The sequence below is a fragment of the Amblyomma mixtum genome, chromosome 2, assembly GCF_055824585.1.
Source record: "Amblyomma mixtum isolate Tamu chromosome 2, ASM5582458v1, whole genome shotgun sequence".
Lineage (NCBI taxonomy): Eukaryota > Metazoa > Arthropoda > Arachnida > Ixodida > Ixodidae > Amblyomma > Amblyomma mixtum.
The window spans coordinates 232,500,124-232,520,274 of record NC_143013.1 but is presented as its reverse complement, the minus strand read 5'-3'; the positions used below and the strand labels follow the sequence as shown (position 1 = coordinate 232,520,274).

Sequence of the window (20,151 nt, the reverse complement as noted above, 5' to 3'; positions counted from 1 at the left end):
AAAGCGGGCGGAGTGGGTGAGGGAACAAACGCGCGTTAATGACATCTTAGTTGAAATCAAGAGGAAGAAATGGGATTGGGCAGGGCATGTAATGCGAAGGCAAGATAACCACTGGTCCTTATGGGTAACGGAGTGGATTCTAAGAGAAAGCAAACGTAGCAGGGGACGGGAGAAAGTTAGGTGGGCGGATGAGATTAAGAAGTTTGCGGGGATACAGTGGCGGCAACTGACAAAGGACAGGGTTAATTGGAGAGACATGGGAGAGGCCTTTGCCCTGCAGTGGGTGTAGTCAGGCTGATGATGATGATGATGATGATGACGTCATGCCATGCCTAGTGACGTCGTACAATGATGAGAGATGGGCTACCAAGTGGAGTCGTCGCGCAGCGGCGGCCGGTAGCCACGCGTGACCTGTAGACGCGGCGCACTGCGTTCCTTCTTTAGACGCGGCGCATCGCGTTCCTTCCGTTAGAGGCGCTGCGCTCGCTTTCGCAACCTACCACGCTTAACCAAAGCTAAGTCCCCGCCAAATTTTTTATTTCAGAAGGCTATAGGAAAGGCCGATCCCTAAACATCTTAACAGACTCGAAAGACACGTGTAAAAACTATACGAAGGGCAGAATTAGCGGCATGTCCCTCAGGATAATCAGTGGGGCAGCAGCCTCTGCTGAGAAGACACCCATACAACACATAATCTGGGTCCCAGGCCACGCAGGCGTAGCGGGGAACGAAAGAGCAGACAGCCTAGCTCGAGGGCTTACATACCGAGCAGGCATGTCAGATGTTCTGGAGCTTCAGCTACTCGCATGCGAGGGGGGATACACAGAGACATTACAACTATACAGGGGGACTAGATTCAAGTACCCACCACCACACAAAGCCCTCACGAGGGAGGAAGCAGTCGGCTGGCGTAGGCTACAAACAAACTCCTTCCCCAACTTGTACATCTATAACAAGATGTCACCAACACAATACAGAGCAAACTGCCCCTGGTGCGGCGACACACCCACACTATACCACATCACATGGGAGTGCGAACGAAATAAAGCATTCCATCAACACGAATTCCCGAGTGCGGAGCAATGGGAGAGCCGGCTCACCAGCAGCGAGCTCGCGGCCCAAAGGGCCTTAGTGCGGCACGCTACTGATGCAGCGCGACTCAGTGGAGTCCTGGACTAGGGGCCCAACCTTGCTGAAGAGAAGCCTCAAGTCGCCGGCGCCACGAAAGACGACGGAGGCTTCGAATCCGCGAATCTCTTAAAAGATCTCTATAAAAGTTTTCTACTACTACTACTATTTCATGACGACTTTAATGAAGAGAGCGCTGCAGTCGGGAAGTGGATGGAAAGTATCGCGTTCATACGGAAAACCAAACAAGGCCAGTACTGTAGTGTGAAATCTTTGCTCAAAGATAAGATGATTATCGACCGAGTTCAGACGCCAATGATTGTGGTCAAAAGCGTGTGGTTTTCAAAGATAAACGCGTACAGTTTGGACGCAATGAAGTCCTGAACTTACATACACAGAATTTTCCTAAACACTTTTCGCAATTTTTAAAATATGTTTTTTGAGTTGGAAGAACGCATTTTTCGGCATAGCATTGTCAGCGGTGTAGTACATGAGAATACGGATAAGACGTGCTAACTAGCAGGATGTTTCACCAATATTGATTCGTTAACGGTTTAACTACTAGTGTTAGGCTTCATAATTACTGGGGGGCGTATAGCCCACCGTAAGTAATGTCCATATTAGTTCGTATAATTTCTAAATGCGGTTACTGTCGACGCTGTGGCCCAACAATTTTGGCTATTTCGAGAAGTTAAGTGCACTGGAGACGTTGCTTTGCCTGCAACCTTCTCGAGAGCGCATGTATTTGGCGCGACGCAGCCAAAATTTGTTGTATTGCATTGTGGGGGAGGGGGGGGGGGGGTGGACACCAGCAGGCGAAGTAGAGTATTGAGCGCAGCATCGCAAACAGGTGATCAAGATGAGAGGTTCGAGCCATCGGCGAGAAGCTGTGTTAAAGGGGCGATGATACAGGCGAAATTTTGTATGAAGCGGCGAAAGTATGAGCACAAGGTTATAAAATGGCGAAGTTCGTTTGAGGTCGGTTTGAGGAATTCAGTGACAACGCGAAGTTTGCCAGGGTAAGTAAGAACGCGGTCCGTGGAGATTACATGACCAAATATTGTCACTGGACGCCGGTAGATCGTTCTCACAGTACTTAGCAAGAGCACTGAGCAGAGCACAGCTGACTGACCCTAGAGCTGAGCGGAAGACGACGAAGTCCGACACGCGACAAAGGGCGAAGACAGACCGCACGGGGGCGCCGGTAGAGTGTGTAAACTAAGTGCGGCAATATTATCCTCCTCGTAGCACCGGTGACATTTTTTCAATTTGAGTTGTAGCCCAGCTTCAGTAAAACACGTGAATACTCATCGAAGGCGCTTTATATAGGATGGAAAATATTGAGAAAAAACTAGATTGTCATCCAGAGAACCTAGACGCGTTTCCCATTTGAGCCCGATGGGAATATTATCTATCATTCACTCGATTGTGGCTGGGGCATTGCTTAGCCAGAATGGCATCACCTTGAATTCATAAAATCTGTCCGGGGCGATGAAGGTGGTTTTTGGTCGGTCAGCGGCAGCCATCGGGACCTGCCAGTAGCTGGAGCGTGAGTGGAGGGAAGAAAAATACTCCGCTCCCTGCAAGTAGGCCAGTGCATCGTCGATTCGGGGTAGAGGATAAACATCCTTGCGAGTGATTTGTTGAGACGGCTGTAGTCCACACAGAGCCTGATGAAGCCGTCTTTTTTCGTCACCAGGAGAAGAGAAAAGGCAGAAGGGGTGTGAGAGGGCTGTGTAATGCCGCACTCAAGCATGTCTTCGACATCGTCACTGATGACGCGGCGCTCAGTGGGCAAGACGCGATACGGACGCTGGCACAAGGGGGCGTGCGTACTGGTGTCACTTTCCATGTCTTCTTAGAGCTGCTGGAACTGCTGCCGGTCGGTCCCAGGTCCCAATACAGTAGTAATGCTCTTAGAGCAACCACCATGCCTCATTACCTCACCGACTAAATGTGCGGAAACATAAATGAGTGTAAAATACAAGGCGCCAGTGAGTTAACCGATTGCATAATACAGGTCAATAAAGAATCCTTTCCATCTCATGTCATGCAATATTCTATGTACTTTCATTATATCTGTACACAGACTGTGGTCCAAAATTGCTTAATTACATTAACCACCGCCACAGAGCTTAAAGCCTGTCAGGTCTGGAAGCGTTCAAATAGATTGCCATTATATACAGAAAAGTAATCATGAATGCTGACATTGCTAGTTCTGCTGGCGTTCTTTCCTGGGTTCTCCCGTCCCGCATTATTTCGAATGTTGTCGTTAGAAGCTCCTTGTGGGTCTAGATACTTCCACTGAGATGAATTCTACAGGTACTGCTAGGAAACTGGCTGAGCGGATCACAAAGGACAAACTGCTAAAATCGATGGGTGTCTGCAAATGATTGCCAAGAGAAGCTTAAGAAATGATTAGTTTAGTTTAGTTTATGGGGTTTTAACGTCCCAAAGCGACTAAGGCTATGAGAGACGCCGTAGTAGAGGGCTCCGGAAATTTCGACCACTTGGGGTTCTTTAACGTGCACTGACATCGCACAGTACACGGGCCTCTAGAATTTCTCCTCCAAAGAAATTCTAGCCGCCGCGGCCGGGATCGAACCCGCGTCTTTTGGGTCAGCAGCCGAGCACCATAGCCGCTGAGCCACCGCGGCGGCTAAGAAAGAAATGATTGTCAAGGAAGGAAATGGTAAGAAAAGCGCAGACTGTCGCAAGCATCAAGCGCTTTTTCCATCTTCCCCTCCGAAGAAACGAGCTGGTGACGGTGTTTTTCAAGCAATCCTAGCTGACTTTGCACGAGTGGACTGCAGTTGACGACAGGATGGGAGAAAGGAGGAGGAAAAATTTTTGTTTTGCTTGATATGTTAGAAACCTCCATCAACTTTGTAGCATTACTGCAGCGGGATACGATGCGTAATTACAGCACGGAGCCTAAAATAGAACAAATAAAAAACAAAAATGGCTGCGAAAACACGAAGTGAATAATCGCTGAATGTGCAAAAAATCCACAATTTAATATATTATAAATGGTTGCCGGGTCCATAAAAATTCACTGGTGAGACGATCGAGGTAGGGGGCTCGTAGAGATGACTAATAGGTATTGGTATTTTTCATGGCAGCTGCCCCTGCCTAGCAGCGAGGTTGTCGTGTGTGCTCAGTGGGCGATAAGTATCGGAGTCAGAAGGGAGTTTGCGCTTATAAAGGCATAAGTCTTACTTGCCTCATTCAGCGCAAACCCTTCCTTGTGTGTTGACACTCCATGACACAAAAAAGATGGCGTCCGCATGCACATGGAAGAGGACGAATAAATTAATGGTTGGTCGCGCGAGGTTATTCGAGTAGAGAACCTGGATCGCACAAGTCCGACAGGTGGCAGCACCTGCCATCCCAGGACCATGGCGATCCGCTTAACCGCTGCACTACAGCGCCAGGAGAGGTGTGCGGACTTCCAGGCATCTATGAATGTTAACTAGACGAAGACCAATTCTGCACAGATGGGTATTAATTGATTAGCTGAGGCGTCATACCCTGACGGCGGAGCGTGGGCCGCGGTACGGCGGCGACTTCCCTCATATTTTTGGCACACGCAAGCAGTCTGAAGTGTCTTATGCGCAAACATATCCGTGTCCCTGTCTCCGGTCGAGCGCCACCCAGCAGCAGCTCGACTCGATGCGTCGAAAGCGGGTAGAAGACCGAGAATTCCGGCAGCTGCGTGGCGTCGGGTTATATCACGCCGCACTGCGCACCCAGGAGCAGCTCGAGTTGATGCACGGCGACTGCGTCCACGAGGTGACCAGGCGGGCTTACGCCTTTTCCCTCTGCCGACTTTTAGATGGAAGCGAACAGAGTCTAAAGGTAATCCTGTCAGCCTTAACCCACTAGAATAAACTCCTCCGCCAAAACGCACTTTTCAAAAACTAAGGTTTCACTGAATGAGGAAATATTTTGCATAGATACTTTGACCAGCAGCCAATAAACTTTGTCAACGGGGTAATACATTCATTAACGTAATTGGTCAGTCGATATAGGCACAATGTGAAGGAATTAATGTTGCAACCATGGCTTCATTTCAAGAAAAAGTAGCTTCCAGATAAGTTATAAAGACATATCCTGTTTTCATTCAGCCGCTAACGACCGCCAAATTTTTCCTCCGGTAACACCAATTTGTTTTTCTGCGTATATAATGCGATTCAGAATAAGATTGAAAATCTAATTTCAGGCAGGGCTGGTATTACGCACGGGTATACAAAACGCAAATAGAGATAGGGGATAGTTGGTAAATACAATAGTGTTAATAACGACGTGTACCTTACAGTCGTTTAAAGATGCAAATGGTGTTACTTCACATACATCGAAGACGTTATTGCTGGAACTATCCGAGGAGGAGACTGCATGGTTGCCAGAACAAGACTGATAACTTAGTCAGCGCTGATAAAAATACATTGTATGTTACCTTCCGTGACTCACTGAAGTCAATTGATAGTTGCGACAATGGAAAAACAAATAAGCGAAGAAAAATGCGGGAAAACCGCCACCTTGCCTCTGCCAAAAGTAAAATAAGCGTAAGCAATCTTTGTGCAGGCAACATATACCTGTTGACGCCAAATGAAACGTAATCAAATATATTCCCCAACTATATGAGGGAAAATCAATTAATGCCATTATTTTCAATACAGAAATAATCAATTAGCTTTAAGCGATTACATATCCAGTAATATTCTAAATTGATCAACACCACAAAATAATTAAATAAACTAAAAAATCCCCTGTGCCCCTTGGTTTCTGTGGCTGTTGGCTTCTGTCATATTTATAACGAGCCTCTCATTCCACTTCCCTTGTTTGCTTAATTGCTTAGCGAGGGCATCGGTTCTGGCAGCCTTGACGCCATAGGAAGCATAAGAGTGTTCTCACGCAGCTTCCACCCTCTCCGTTCGATGACGTTCTACGTCACACCTGCGGTGACTCAGGACTTTCTACGTCCGCCGCTTATGAACGTGGGTGACGCTGATGAACACTCTCAAGGTTAGGTTACTTCTAAACATAAATACCCCCGAAAGCAGAAGATTTGACAGCCGTCGCCGTAGCTTAGAGGTAGAGCACCGGACGCGTAATTCGGAGGTCGTGGGTTCGGATCCCACCGGCGGCATGTGGTTGTTTTTTCTTCTGCTTTTCTAATCAATTAGCTTTAAGCGATAACATATCCAGTAATATTCTAAATTGATCAACACCACAAAATAAATAAATAAATTAAAAAATCCCCTGGGCCCCTTGGTTTCTGTGGCTGTTGGCTTCTGTCACTAAATGGATAATATTATGGCAGTAATAATGCAGGATAAACACGTTTTGAATAAAAATAATATAATTGTTTTTTTTTGTTTGTTCAACGTAAGTGGTTGTACCAGATCATATGAAAAAAAGTTAATGTTGAATATTTATCACTTTTTATTAGCTACACGCAGCAGAACTTGAGAGCACTCTTGTACTTCGGGGAGGCAAAAAGAAGAATATGAGGTCTCAAAACGGAGCGTTGTTGTACAGTAGATTTAACTTATTTTAATATCTTTATTTTGAATTTCTTAAAGGCCACTTAGGGCTGTATTGGCGACAGGGAAGTTCTAAAGTACTAAACAGCGCTGTTTTCTTTTCTTTTATTAAAATACAACCAGAAAACTGTTAAAAGACTTCATGATATCTATAAAAATATCATTTGCACTGCTATCAGCCTGAAGATTACATAAAATAGGCTTTTAGACTGAATGCAGCCGTGCACGTTGATCTGTTACAGAAAGCGCCAGTGCGCTGAGGACAATAAAGTTACAGAGGTCAAGAAACATTTTAAGTTTAGCAGGAATCATTCTACAACATTTAGCATATCAGTGTCAGACGTAAAATACTAAGCATGATTCGGTATTGTGCGTAACAGAACACTAGTAATATCAGTGTTGTGCTGAATTACCTAGACCTGTGTCTTGCAAGAAAGCCCAACAAATTACGTCACCACACCATGCGCCTTGGTCCCGGCAATTTTTGCGGTCTATTTTAACGAGGCGCAGGGGATTGTTACGAAAACGCACGTAATGATAGTATTCGGCCAAAATGAATTATATCATCCGGTGTTCGGAGAGAACTGGGAATAAACAGGATCCAGCTGGGAAGCTTAAAAGGGTGGAACTGATTAGAATGACGGAAGTCTTACAATGTATGGTGGAACTACGTAGTGATTTTGAAACAGCCATAATATCATTAAGCAGTCTGGCAAAGAAAAATTGAAGGGAAGTGCAAATATTCCAAGATTCAGATATTATGCGAATAACATTTGCTGTTAGATTCGCCCCGCACTTTTACCGTTTCTTTAATTCGAACTTCGTAAACACTGATAAATTACGAAATATTATTTTCACTTGCAGTTGTGGAAAAAACACCGTGGAGTTTGCAGGCACGTTCACAGCTTATCATCTTGCACATAACAGATGAGGTTTGTTCTAATCCGTTAGGTGCGAGAAACGCAGGCACTTTTCGGGACAGAGGTGCCACAGATCTACAGCCGCTGACCTACATCACTCGCCGTGTCTCCAGAGCCACCTATTGCTCCCAAAATGGCGTCTCAATCCCACGCGCCGAAGTGTGGAAGCGTTTGCTCTGTCTGCTTTCGGTTTGGGGCGAGAAGGACCTCACACGATGAGTCGACAAGCTGACGTATGCTTCCCGCCACAAACTTTGAGACATAGGCTGCTACTCTGATAATGCATCAGCAGAAGGCATTTATTTTTGGATTTTGCTGCAAGCTGGATGCTTCCGTTGCGTTGCCTCGCGTATCAAGCTAAAGCGTTGGAACGCCGTTCCTGGGACAATCTCAAACGACTACCCCTTATAACAGGAATGAACTAGGTGATACACAGTTAGAGCGCCGCTGGCGGTGAATTGTTTGCTGACACTCGCACGTACTGGAGACTTCAATCTCTCATAGGACGTTAATGCGTTAAACCAACGCCTTGACGGTCATCAAAACTCGCTGCGGTGCACTCGACCAGCAAGCGCCAAACGAGCCATTAGTGCATCGTGCTACGACGCACGATAGCTTAGCTGTGAATGCGCTAGCGAAGAAAGTGACGATGACGTCATAGTCTTGTCACGAACGGGCAAGGGGATTCGGGACGACAGAGCAAATTGGGAAGAAGCGGCCCGTGCATGAGTTGTTTTGCGGCCATCGCTTTTCTCGCACGCAATTTTCTCTTGTTAGAACCCATAACGTACGTATTCGAAGAGAAAGACAGAGGAAAACTCCTCTGAGTCAATATGTGATGGTCTGGCATAGTGTGGTTTGCGTGCTGTCTCTCACGGCTTAGTTTCGATTGCTCTTCTTTCGGTAGGAACAGCATATATGCCCTGCACAGGCATCGAAGTTTCGACACGCGCTGGATTCATTCATCGGAGAACGCTGCGGTTGGTCTGGCATATGCAGCGCTTTGCCGTCATGGAGGGGAGGAGGCTTGAAAGACTGTGCCCCGGTCGCGTTGTAGCATGAGCTGCCGCTCTTCGTCCCCTTCGTGGGATGTCTTTTTCGTCACTTTGCCTATAAAGAGGGGTATGGCCGCCCTACATTTCTTCACGAAAAGATTTAGTGAGTTTGGGCGCCGTATGAGCAGTAAGCCAAACCGTCATACTGTCACATGTTATAAGACCACGAAAGAGTTTATTGCTGTACTGCTGCTGAATTATTATTCTTCCACTATTCATTACCTTCTAGGTCGTATGACAGGAATGAGACATGCCCTTATAAAAATGGTCTATAGACTTTCTATAGACTTTTTATAGACTCTATAGCCATCCTATAGACTTTTCCTTTTGTCTATAGACAGTCTATAGAAAATCTATGGACTAAAGTCTATAGCTGCTTCAATTTCCTTTTGTCTATAGACGGTCTATAGACTATCTATAGACTAAGGTCTATAGCCGCCTCAATTTCCTTTCGTCTATAGACTGTCTATAGACCCTCTATAGACTAAGGTCTATAGCTGCCTCAATTTCCCTTTGTCTATAGACTGTCTATAGACACTTTATAGACTAAAGTCTATAGCTGGCTCAAATTTCCTTTTGTCTATAGACTGTCTATAGACACTTTATAGACTAAAGTCTATAGCTGGCTCAATTTCCTTTTGTCTATAGACGGTCTATAGACTCGCTATAGACTGAAGTCTATAACTACCTCCATTTCCTTTCGTCTATAGACGGTCTATAGACTCGCTATAGCCTAAAGTCTATAGCCGCCTCAATTTACTTTTGTCTATAGACTGTCTATAGACTAAAGTCTATAATTGCTTCAATTTCCTTTCGTCTATAGACGGTCTATAGACTCGCTATAGACTAAGGTCTATAGCTGCCTCAATTTCCTTTTGTCTATAGACTGTCTATAGACTAAAGTCTATAACTGCTTCAGTTTCCTTTCGTCTATAGACGGTCTATAGACTCGCTATAGACTAAGGTCTATAGCTGCCTCAATTTTATTTTGTCTATAGACTCTCTATAGACTAAAGTCTATAACTGCTTCAATTTTCTTTCGTCTATAGACGGTCTATAGACTAAGGTCTATAGCTGCCACAATATCCTTTCGTCTATAGACGGTCTATAGACTCTCTATAGACCAAGGTCTATAGCTCCTTCAATTTCCTTTGTCTATAGACGGTCTATAGACTCTTTATAGACTACAGTCTACAACTACCTCAATTTCCTTTCGTCTATAGACTGTCCACTATAGATAGTCTACTGCCTATAGCCAGTCTATAACAATCGTAATTTTATGTAACAATGTTCGATACACTGACTTTCGACTAAGTCCAGAACAATGTCAATTCATTTTTGCACTGCATGTTGAGGGGACCTGCATCTAGTGACCGCAACTATGTCGGGAGTCGCCCACCACCTTCGCTATTACGGGAATTAAAAAGTATTGCGTGAGGCCATTACAACACCCTCCTGTATATTGCTTTCAGGAGCATTGACAAGCTCCTTTTCGTTATACCGTGACATATATTGTCAATACAGTTAGATATTAATGCTAACAAGTAAGCCGAGGAAAGGCAGCCGTTCTTGAAGTAAGCCCGCAAACTGTACTACATCGAACGAATACGCTGTCCCTTAAAGGAATCGCTCTACACAATTCCATTCCATCTTTCGATCGTTACTGTCCAACGCGCTGAAATCAGAACCATTTCATCAAAGGTTCTACATTTCTCTTTTAAACGTACTGAAAATAAAGGGGGAAATACGGGTGTGAGAATTCAAGGAAGCGCCCATGCCTTAGAAACACTTTAGATTAATCTCAAAGAGCCTGGTCTTCTGTGCGATTAACATCTGCCATTTCTACCTTTGCAGTTTGTATTCACGTGAATAAGTGCTGCGACGCAACAATCACAAAGCCAGTATTTTTTCGTTCCTACCCTTGCACCTGTTGCTTCGGAGCCGATGACACGCTGATGTGGCGCATATCAGTTTTCTAAAGACGAACACATGCAAAAAAGACGTTATGCTATGCAACCTTATAATTATTATTTGAGAATTGTACAACATACTATTCGGTGGGAGATGCGGCGCGTATACCGACAAGAAGTTAGATTTCGGTTCTGTTTTCACGAAAACAATAAGATTTTTAGAGGGTAAGCGAAGAATTTAAGCTTATAAACCAATTGCCTTCTGTGGTCTTGGATATCAGATCAAGCTGCACACGGCAAGAGTGCGAGCGATAAAGATACGACCGTGAAATGGGTTTCTGTTTCACGTTTTACCCATTTTACCGCGAGACGGCGGAAAATCATTCGGGCTGCAAACAACCCTGTGCGTGGCTGCATCAATGACGTTGGTGTGTTTTTCGCGGATTACGTTTTCTTCAAAATCCAGCTTCATCGTCCGCTTACGGTAAGTCTACACGTTTATATTTTATTAACTTGGTCTCCTAAACCACTCTAAGCAGAGCTGTGTGTGCAGAACAGATTATGTGCGCAGTTACAAACGTCCTATCTTCGTTTCTAAGGCGGGAGCCATCGGGTTCTCGACTAATGCCGCTTATCTCTGTCCCGCTGTCTTTACTAACGCGCGGAAAGGCAGTCTGTGCGATGCCCTTGATGATAAGCCGCTCCTCGCGAGCTGTCTACTAGATTTTTCGTGTTTCAAGGTAGATGCGCGGCCAGAAATGTCGTTTAGCCTGTGAATGACGGCCGAAATGGAACTGTGTGTTAGTTAGCGCCGTGTGAGCTCAATTCACTTTGCACCTCCGAAAACGTGCTTACATACAGTCTCGTTCAGTGGTGGATTACATTTATTTTCTTATCTTTGTGTTATCGCCTCTCTGAACCATGGAGTGCTGTTCTTTTTGAGGTGTGCATTGCTTGCTACGTATGGACGCTCGCTCGGTGCGCGTCGTGGACGCCGACGTTTCAGCAAAGGTGTCTTGTAACGCTATAGACTGGAGCGCGAGACGTTTGTCAAAGTTGTATTCAAGCGGCGCTGGAGGAATGCTTATAGTGTGATGGGTGAATAAAATTCGTTGCCGGCGCGAATGGCCGTCGTGCTCAAACACCGCGAAGAACCCACGAGCGCCATCCCATCTCCCCTTCGTTGCACACGTATGGATTCGTCCGTGTCTGTCATCAGAGCCGTTGGCCGCCGCCGCTGGCTTGCGGGCACTTCGTTTTGAAAGCTGGGTAAAGGTCGGCTCGACAAGAGGTGGCTTACATTTCGTTCCGAGTGGTTCGTTCATGAATCCCGCTCACGCGTGCACAGATTTCTAGAATACCATTTGCGCGAGAGGCAAAGTGTGTGTTTCTGATTTCAGACTGCTACGTTACGAAAGCGCCGATGTGACTCGCCGCTTATTTGCGCCTAAAATTAAATTAAGCTCTCGTGTTATTATAGCTGCGCCTGTTGAAGGCGTTAATTGTTTCATTGAAATACTTCCTACTTTGAGCACGTTCAATGCTTTCGCTGATTTTTCTAGCAGCGTTGGGCTAGGCTGCCTCCATGCAAGAAACACATCTCTTTACTGCGCGGTTGGAGCTGCACTTGAAGGAAAAACTAAGTGCATTGTTGCGACCCTTTCTGTGAATGCCTATTTATGATTAATATTTTGTGATTTCTATTTTATTTTAGTGCAATATTTTTAACCTTATAACAATGCTTTGTACTTACTCCCCCCCCCCATGTAATACCCTCAAATGAGGGCCTTTGGGGGTATTTTGAATAAATAAATAAATAAATAAATAAATTTCAAGCGGTATTTTATCGTGACAGTAATTTGCTGTCTCAACCTCGCGACTGCTTTTGAAACGGCGCAGCTTCAGCCTCTGTGTGCTGTATTAGTTTTCTGAATAATGAGCGCGGCATGGAAGCGCTGCAACCCGCTTGTTTCTAAGAGCGCGCGCACATGTACGAGTATGCTGTTCCATCTCTGTGCTTCAAGTTATAGGCGCAAATCTGTGGTGAACTGGTTGCTTCTGCCTGCTGGTTTTGTATGCTTGTGCTCGTTTGAGTATCGGCTTACGTATACACTCGGCCAAATCTTTAACTGGCTTTGGTGTTGGATCGCTAAATTCACCGGTGCCTGTTGGCTACACTGCTGGCATATTCATGTTGTAATTTGATGCGTGAGATGGCATTTCATAGTTTCTTTTTGTTAATATAATGTTTGAGTGGAGTACTTGCATGTTTAGATCAATGTTATCAAATATTCATCGTCTGCCGCTTCGAAGAGCCGAAACAAGCGGAATACGCAGCAATGGTTATGGTGGCGCATTTGCACTAATCTGGGTAAACGGCTTGTCCGCCATGAAAGGAGTGGTACTTTACCCAGAGGATGAGGCCATATGGACAATATCCATTGCTGCGTAGGCCGCTTCTTTCAGCTGTTCGTAGTGGCAGACGAATGTTTCTGATAACGTTGATCTAAACACGCAAGTACTGCACTCAAACATTATATGAACAAAAAGGAACCACGAAATGACATTTCACTCGTTAAATTACAGCATGAATATGCCAGCAGTGTAGCCGAAAGGCACCTTTTTTACAAGGTGCATTTAGCGATGCAACACCCGAGCCAGTTAAAAATTTGGCCGGGTGTACCAGGCTTAATTCACGCAGGGTATTCTGAAGCGCTTCTTCTATAGCGGTTATAAGAATAAATGCTGCAATATTCTCCTTTTTGGATCCCTCTGTAAGATGCACTGAATCTGTATTTTATGGAGGTGGCATTCTTAACAGCTCCTTGCGAGTCAATGCAGATATGTGGCACAATTGTTCGAAGTCTTCTGTTACAAATAGTGTAAAAGGATTGCCATAAAGAGATCAGTATTGGCTCTAACATTATTGCCATACAGAAATCAATATCAGTACTTGATTCAGAGTAGAGTGCTCCAGGGATTAGGGGTCTTTGTTACAATGTTTTCTGACACTTATAATCTGTCGTGTATTTATTGAAATGATTGAGCCGGCGTGATAGCTCAGTGGCTATCATGTTCGTATGGTGACCTGAAAGATGCAGGTTCGATTCCGGCCTAGGCGGTCGCATTTTAATAGAGGCAACATGCTAAAGGCCTGTGTACTCTGCACAGGTGACCGAAATTATTCCCCAGCCTTTCACTTTAGCGTCTCGTAGCCTGTGTCGCCTTGGGTCTTTGAACCCCATAAAACCAAACCAAAAGATCAAGATTGCCTTTCTAGAATGCATAGCCAGGATATGCCTTGCATTTATAAAGCACATGTGTAGAGATGGAATGGGAATTTTTTTTTCAGTTCCTCTTATATTATTTTTTTTCCTTTGTGCTGTACAGGTGAACATGCCCGGATGATTTACTGCAGACAACAGGCCACAAGAATGCTTCTGAGGAAACTAGCCGGACTGTTACTTTCAACTTTTATGTTACTGTGGTGCATTCTTATGGTGCATGTATTGCATATTCTCAGCCTGGATAGCTTGGAAATAAAGTAAATTTGTAAGTATATTGATTGTTTCATGTGTGAACTTTGTCTGGTGACCTTTTTCAACGTTTGTAGACTGTCTGTCTATAGGCAGTCTATAGATAATGGTCTACTAATAGTTTAGTAGACAGAGGTCTATAGACTGTCTATAGACAAAGGTCTATAGCACTGCCAGGCCACACACCTATGGAATGTCTATAGACAGTCTATAGACATATGTCTACTGGACCAGTAGACTTTTGTCTGTAGACTGTCTATAGAAAGTAATCTACAGGAAGTCGATGGCCATAAGTCTATAGGTCGTCTATAGTCCGTCTATAGACAAGTGTCTATAGACGGTCTATAGAGAGCTCTATAGGAAATGTATGACCATAAGTCTATAGATCGTCTATAGACTGTCTATAGACCTGTGTCTATAGACTACCTATAGACCTATAGACTTTCAGTAGACATTTGTCTATAGACTGTCTATAGACAAAAGTCTACTAAAAGTGTATGGCCATAAATCTATAGACTGTCTATAGACCAGTCTAAAGGATTTGTCTATAGACAGTCTATAGACTTCATAGACTAAAGTCTATAGACAGTCTATGGACTGTCTATAGAAATTTTCATAAGGGTGGCGACTATGAGTGATATAAAACTTATGCCTTTTAAATGTTGGTTTTTTCAAGAAGTGCATGTTGTTAATTTACCCTCTCTGCGTTACTGTGTGAATTTATTTGAAAATATTCCATTCGCAGCCAAACGTTTGATAGGCAAATCCCTATGAATTTCTAGTCGCAGGATTTATTTAAAGCCACAGGCACAGCTGAATACTTCCCCTCCGTATGCCAATGAACAAGGGGGCTTACCTCGCCGCTGACATTGGATATCCAACCATTCCTATTGCAGAAAAGGACCAAAGGTTGGTTCCAGCGCGGCCTCCTGTGTGAAGTCTACGAGTTGATCGAAGTCATTCAGCGGCGCACCGCCAACGGGACTCGGCGTCGTCTGCACCGCAGTGAGGCAAACTGCCTCTCCTTCGTCTCCAAACTGCTCCTTGCAATGACGACAGGAGAGGCAGCCCGACAACCGGAGCTCTCAGAAGTCTCCTCCGCTCTCGGGGAGGTTCTGTGCTGCTGCTGCTGCAAGATGCTGCCCTCGTCCGGAATTCACAGCGGCACCATGGTCAGTGGCAGCAGAAAGTCTTCGCTATTATTATCTCAACTATTCTAACTATAGGAGTACTTGAAGCTGGGCTTGTTGGTGCATATTCGTGAAAGACATGAGAGCGCAAAACGGGGACACGGACGAGGAAGGAAGCAGCGCTCGTCCTGTTCCCTTCCTCGTCCGTGTCCCCGTTTTGCGCTCTCATATCCTAACTATTATTCCAGTATTCCCGGACTCAATGAGAAATGCATGCGTGACAAATCATTGCGATGCGTCAGTTATATCAAACAAACATCTTTTTTTCCCGGATAGGCAGGTAGGCCAGTGATCATCGGGTGACTATTCTTCCATCTCGGAACTTACCTAAGCAAGAACGCTATTCCTGATTCCGGCGTGATTCCTTGCTTGTTTTCTTTGCATTCTGGTTAAAAAAACGTCACGGATTTCAGCTTCTGCCCTTAACATCGTCCAGAGTAGAGGTCTGAAACAGTCCTGACTAGGCTAGCCGCATTGGGAGCAGCTTAAGATTGCCTAACGCTAGTAGCCTACCGGCGGAGAGGAGATAATATAAACCAAGGTTAAAGGTTTTTAACAAGCAAATAGAACTACAGGAGAATTATTCAGAAAGAAATAAAACCGATGCGCATATTTGACAACGACCGATGAAAACAAGCACTCGTCGCCATAAACTTCCTTTCTTTTATAGAGAAGTGTTCTTTCGTGTGTTTTTTTTCTCGAGTAGATTTATATATTTTGGTGGTATGAGAGCCAACAAGAAGCAAGTAATCCGTGTCTGGAACAGTCTAAAATCCTTAGGATCAGCAGGCCACGAAGCAAAGCACAGCTGGTCGTGTGTTTTTGACCCCTGCTGGAGTGCTATTGATCGTATAAGTTTCTTTTTCGGCATTGCCAAACCCGCACGCTTTCTGTGCATGCTTTGGACTCGTTCTTTCCCTTAAGCGCATGTAGCGCTCTGGCATGTAGAGATTCATTACCTGGGAACGCCATATGTCACCAGGCGCAACAGTGTTTGCAACGCTAAGTAATGTATACAGCCAGCGCACGAAGACAACTAAGAAATATAGAACATGGTACAAGCAGCAAACACTTTTGGCTCTCTTTTACAAAAGGTAGAGAAAACTGCAAAGGCGCGCGATGAATTTCGCAGATTTCTCTAATTAGAACTGCGCACATGAAGAGAGCGCGAATCAAAAAAATTTAGAGGCGATTGCACAGCTCACGTTCATTTACAAGAGCCATAAAGTGTAACATTAGGCATAGCTAAGTGCAGCTAAGCGCGAATGGAATTCGGCCGTTCTGGTTTTTGGTCCTAGGAGGCGAATGAGGATCCCGACTTTAAAATCGGTTCTAGAAGAGAGCAGAAACGCTGACCTAGTGCTACTTTTCTCCACCTCTAGACGCCTGTGCTCATGGAATTCAAATTGTTGATAACGAGAGCTTGTGAACGTCATCACTTTTTAGACTACTGGCGAACCTACTTCAAGTAAGCAGGATATCAACTGACCCAGTCAACCTGGCCGCTGGAGGGATCAGAAACATTCTCGTTGAAATTGAAACTTGGCCTCCCAAACGAACAGCATAAAACCGCTTCTGTCCGCTACCAATAGTTGCCAATAGCATTGGCGATAATGGCTGTAAGTCACCACTGAAATGCTCAGAGGTCAGTGTTACCAGAAATGCTATTTCGTTTGCAGATGCATTACATCTACCAGACGCTCCTGGACGCGGGGAAGAGCATCGACGACGTGGCCCCCTTCTGCCTGGATGCGCTGACAAAGCGCCTCGCGTTCAGGTTTCTTTATGACCAACGCGTGCCTCCAGATGAGCGCAAGATGCTGCTGGAGCTGATCGAACTGCGGGCTAGCGGCTGGGTTTTCAGACCGGCTCAGATGGACTATTACCACCCTGGCAACAGCGATGAAGGAAACCTGTTGCAAGAAGTGCTCGACAAGACCCAATGAACAGTTTTTTTTTTGATATGCGAGGTCTGAGTCTGCATCTGCTGAAGTCATTTTATTTGTGTCGCTGGCGACGAAGTGCTGTCTCTCTTATCACCGAGCGTGCCGGGAAGGCGCCACGGCGCTTCGGCCGGAGGATCGGACCGCTGTAAGGCGGCGCGCTTAAAACGCAGTAGGTGAAATGGCAGAATACTAGATATCGTTGGCTTTTAAAAGAAAACTTGTTTTCACCTTTTCTCTAGATGTGTTGTTCGTCATACATGTGCCACGCGAAAACACCCAAGGAATATCGCAAGGCCCAAATAAAACGCGACGATTTGTTCGGGTGAACAGCAACTTGCAGGTTGTGATGACGTCACAAGGTCATGTGACTTCACGTATTCGACCTGTCACTTAAGTGAAGCACCTAGACGGCCCACCTAGGCTTTCGCTAATTTTTCGCTTACGGCTAACGACGCCGGCATTTCTGCACTACGAGCTCCTCCTGCTGTCGTGTTAAAAGAGAAAGAAATCTGCTCAGAATACAGCAACCTTTGTTAGACATATGCAGCGCTCTGGAAGCTGCTATGTGGGCATTTGGTGCATTTATTACATGACACAGAAACAACCACCTGTTTATAGTTATTTTCCTTTCGCGCCAATAAGCAAATTCATGCGCGCCTCCTTGCATCTTCTTTTCTCAACTCCGAATTCTTTCTCGTCTGCCGTTCCTTGATGGCATGGTTTCTTGAGCGTCAGGTTCAAGGCGCTGTCGGTTCAATGGTATACCGAATCTGCTCATCATCATCATTTATTATTAACACTTCAGGCTTCCGTAGGGACATTCAATAGTGACCTGCGGTCATGCATATGTATGAAAGGACAACTAATAACAGAACTGAGCAAAAATGTTAACAAATTGAATACTCAAGTATGCACATATTGTGGAAAAAAGAAAACATACAGCAATACAGAGTGCAGCGACAAAACGAGTACAGTAAAACATGTTTATCAGGTTGCAGTACATGGTAGCTGATACAGGGCACAGTGGAAAAAAAATTATCCCTTGAAATTATCTATGAATAGCTGCCTAAATCAAACGATCAGTCTCAATGAGAATGTGTTCGGGCACGTTGTTCCAGTTTTCAATCGCACTAAGAAGAAACAATTTGTTTAATGCATAACTGGTGCCATGCAATCGCTGCATGCTGAAGGAATTAAATAAGCAGTGGGATGATCGTACCGGCGTGCATAGAAGGTTGTCCCGAAGTCCTGCAAAAGTCTCTTCCACAAATTGGAAGTACAGCTTGTCGAAAAGACATAGAATTGAAAATTTTCGACAAAGCGCTGATGATTTGAGGCCGAGAGATGATTTTATGGCAGTAACACTGAGCCGAGGTTTATACTGTGATGCAAGGAAACATGCTGCCCGGTTTCGAGTGCCTTCGACTGAGTTAATCAAGGAGGCTTGATGAGGATTTCTTATTGCTGAGGCGCATTCTAGTTTACTGCTAATAAAGGTTTTAAATGCTAGTTGCCTGATGGCTAGAGGGGGGGGGGGGGCATGGCAAGTGCTCTGATGAATTCAAGCGATCTGGAACCACTACCACATATCTTCTCTATGGGATCTGCCCAAGTTAAATAGGTCGTTATCTCGATGCCGAAGTACCTCTATGCATTAGTTCGAGGCAAGGCTATAGAGTTCAGGGAGTAAGATCATGAAAATTAGGGCGTTCACGTGAAACATTTATGAATATGCATGTGCGTAAAATGTGCATGTGCGCATTTTCAAACAATGCGATAAGGACAGAAAGCTAAGGGAGTTGTTTGCGGTCCTTAGTATAACAGTGTGGAAGACGAAGAAAAATGAACTCGTGTTGTCATCATCATCTAGTTCTTAGTTAATCATCATCATCATTATCATCAGCCTGACTACGCCCACTGCAGGGCAAAGGCCTCTCCCATGTCTCTCCAATTAACCCTGTACTGCGCCAGCCGCGGCCACCATAATCCCGCAAATTTTGAATCTCATCCGCCCACCTAATTTTCTGCCACCCCCTGCTACGTTTGCCTTCTCTTGGAATCCACTCCGTTACCCTTAAGGACCAGCGGTTATCTTGCCTTCGCATTACATGCCCTGCCCAAGCCCACTTCTTCCTCTTGATTTCAACTAGGATATCATTAACGCGCGTTTGTTCTCTCCCCCACTCCGCCCGCTTCCGATCTCTTCACGTTACACCTATCATTTTTATTTCCACGTCCACGTCTTCCGCGATGTTATACTATATATCGCACACAACAATGCGAGTCTGCTGTCGTGGTAACTGTCGGCTAAATGGCCCGAGCGGGGAAACTCGCAATCGGCAGGTGATCATATTGGTCGTGCCGGCGGTGCCTCATGAATCCATGTATTACCGCATCTGTGTCTTCGACAGGTGTGTCACTGTGCGGCGCTTCCAAACTCGAGTTGCTACAGCATTGAGCCGAGGTGCATCGTCAGACGGGTGCTCTGCAGCTCGTACCGCGTGCGAGCGATCGCGCTGAACGACGACACTAACCACACTTCCACTGCGTCAAAACGCAAGGGCACTTAGATGCAACAAAGTCTTATCAATAAATTGATGCATTGCTTAGTATTTTGCTCTAAATAAATAAAACAAATGTGAAGGACAAAGCGCACAAAACGAAGGATACAAGAAATGGGGAGCCGTAGCGGGCAACAGGTGCAGCCGCTGCCATCACGTGTGATATCAATACTTTTAGGGGGTTGTCTGAAATTGAAGCCACCAGTAGCAGTGGCTCGACGAAAAAATGATCGAGAAGTGTGAGGTTCTTTTTGGCCCATAAAAACCGATGTTTTTTTAGGGTTCCCGTTTACCGGAATACTGCATTTGAGATAGCAAATTTTAATGCAGTATCATTAATTTTTGCGCTACACCGCTGA

The 20,151-nt window shown here is 45.1% G+C and overlaps 1 protein-coding gene across 1 annotated transcript in view; it reads left to right on the top strand.

Annotated features, from left to right (window-relative positions):
* Positions 1-17,231, top strand: part of LOC149362967 (uncharacterized) — a 33,623-nt gene extending 16,392 nt beyond the window's left edge. Inside the window, exons 4-5 of the mRNA XM_089568401.1 lie at positions 14,992-15,267; positions 16,965-17,231. Coding sequence (XP_089424527.1) covers positions 14,992-15,267; positions 16,965-17,231 — 543 coding nt within the window. The remainder of the gene's footprint in view (positions 1-14,991; positions 15,268-16,964) is intronic.
* Positions 17,232-20,151: the final 2,920 nt, after the last annotated feature.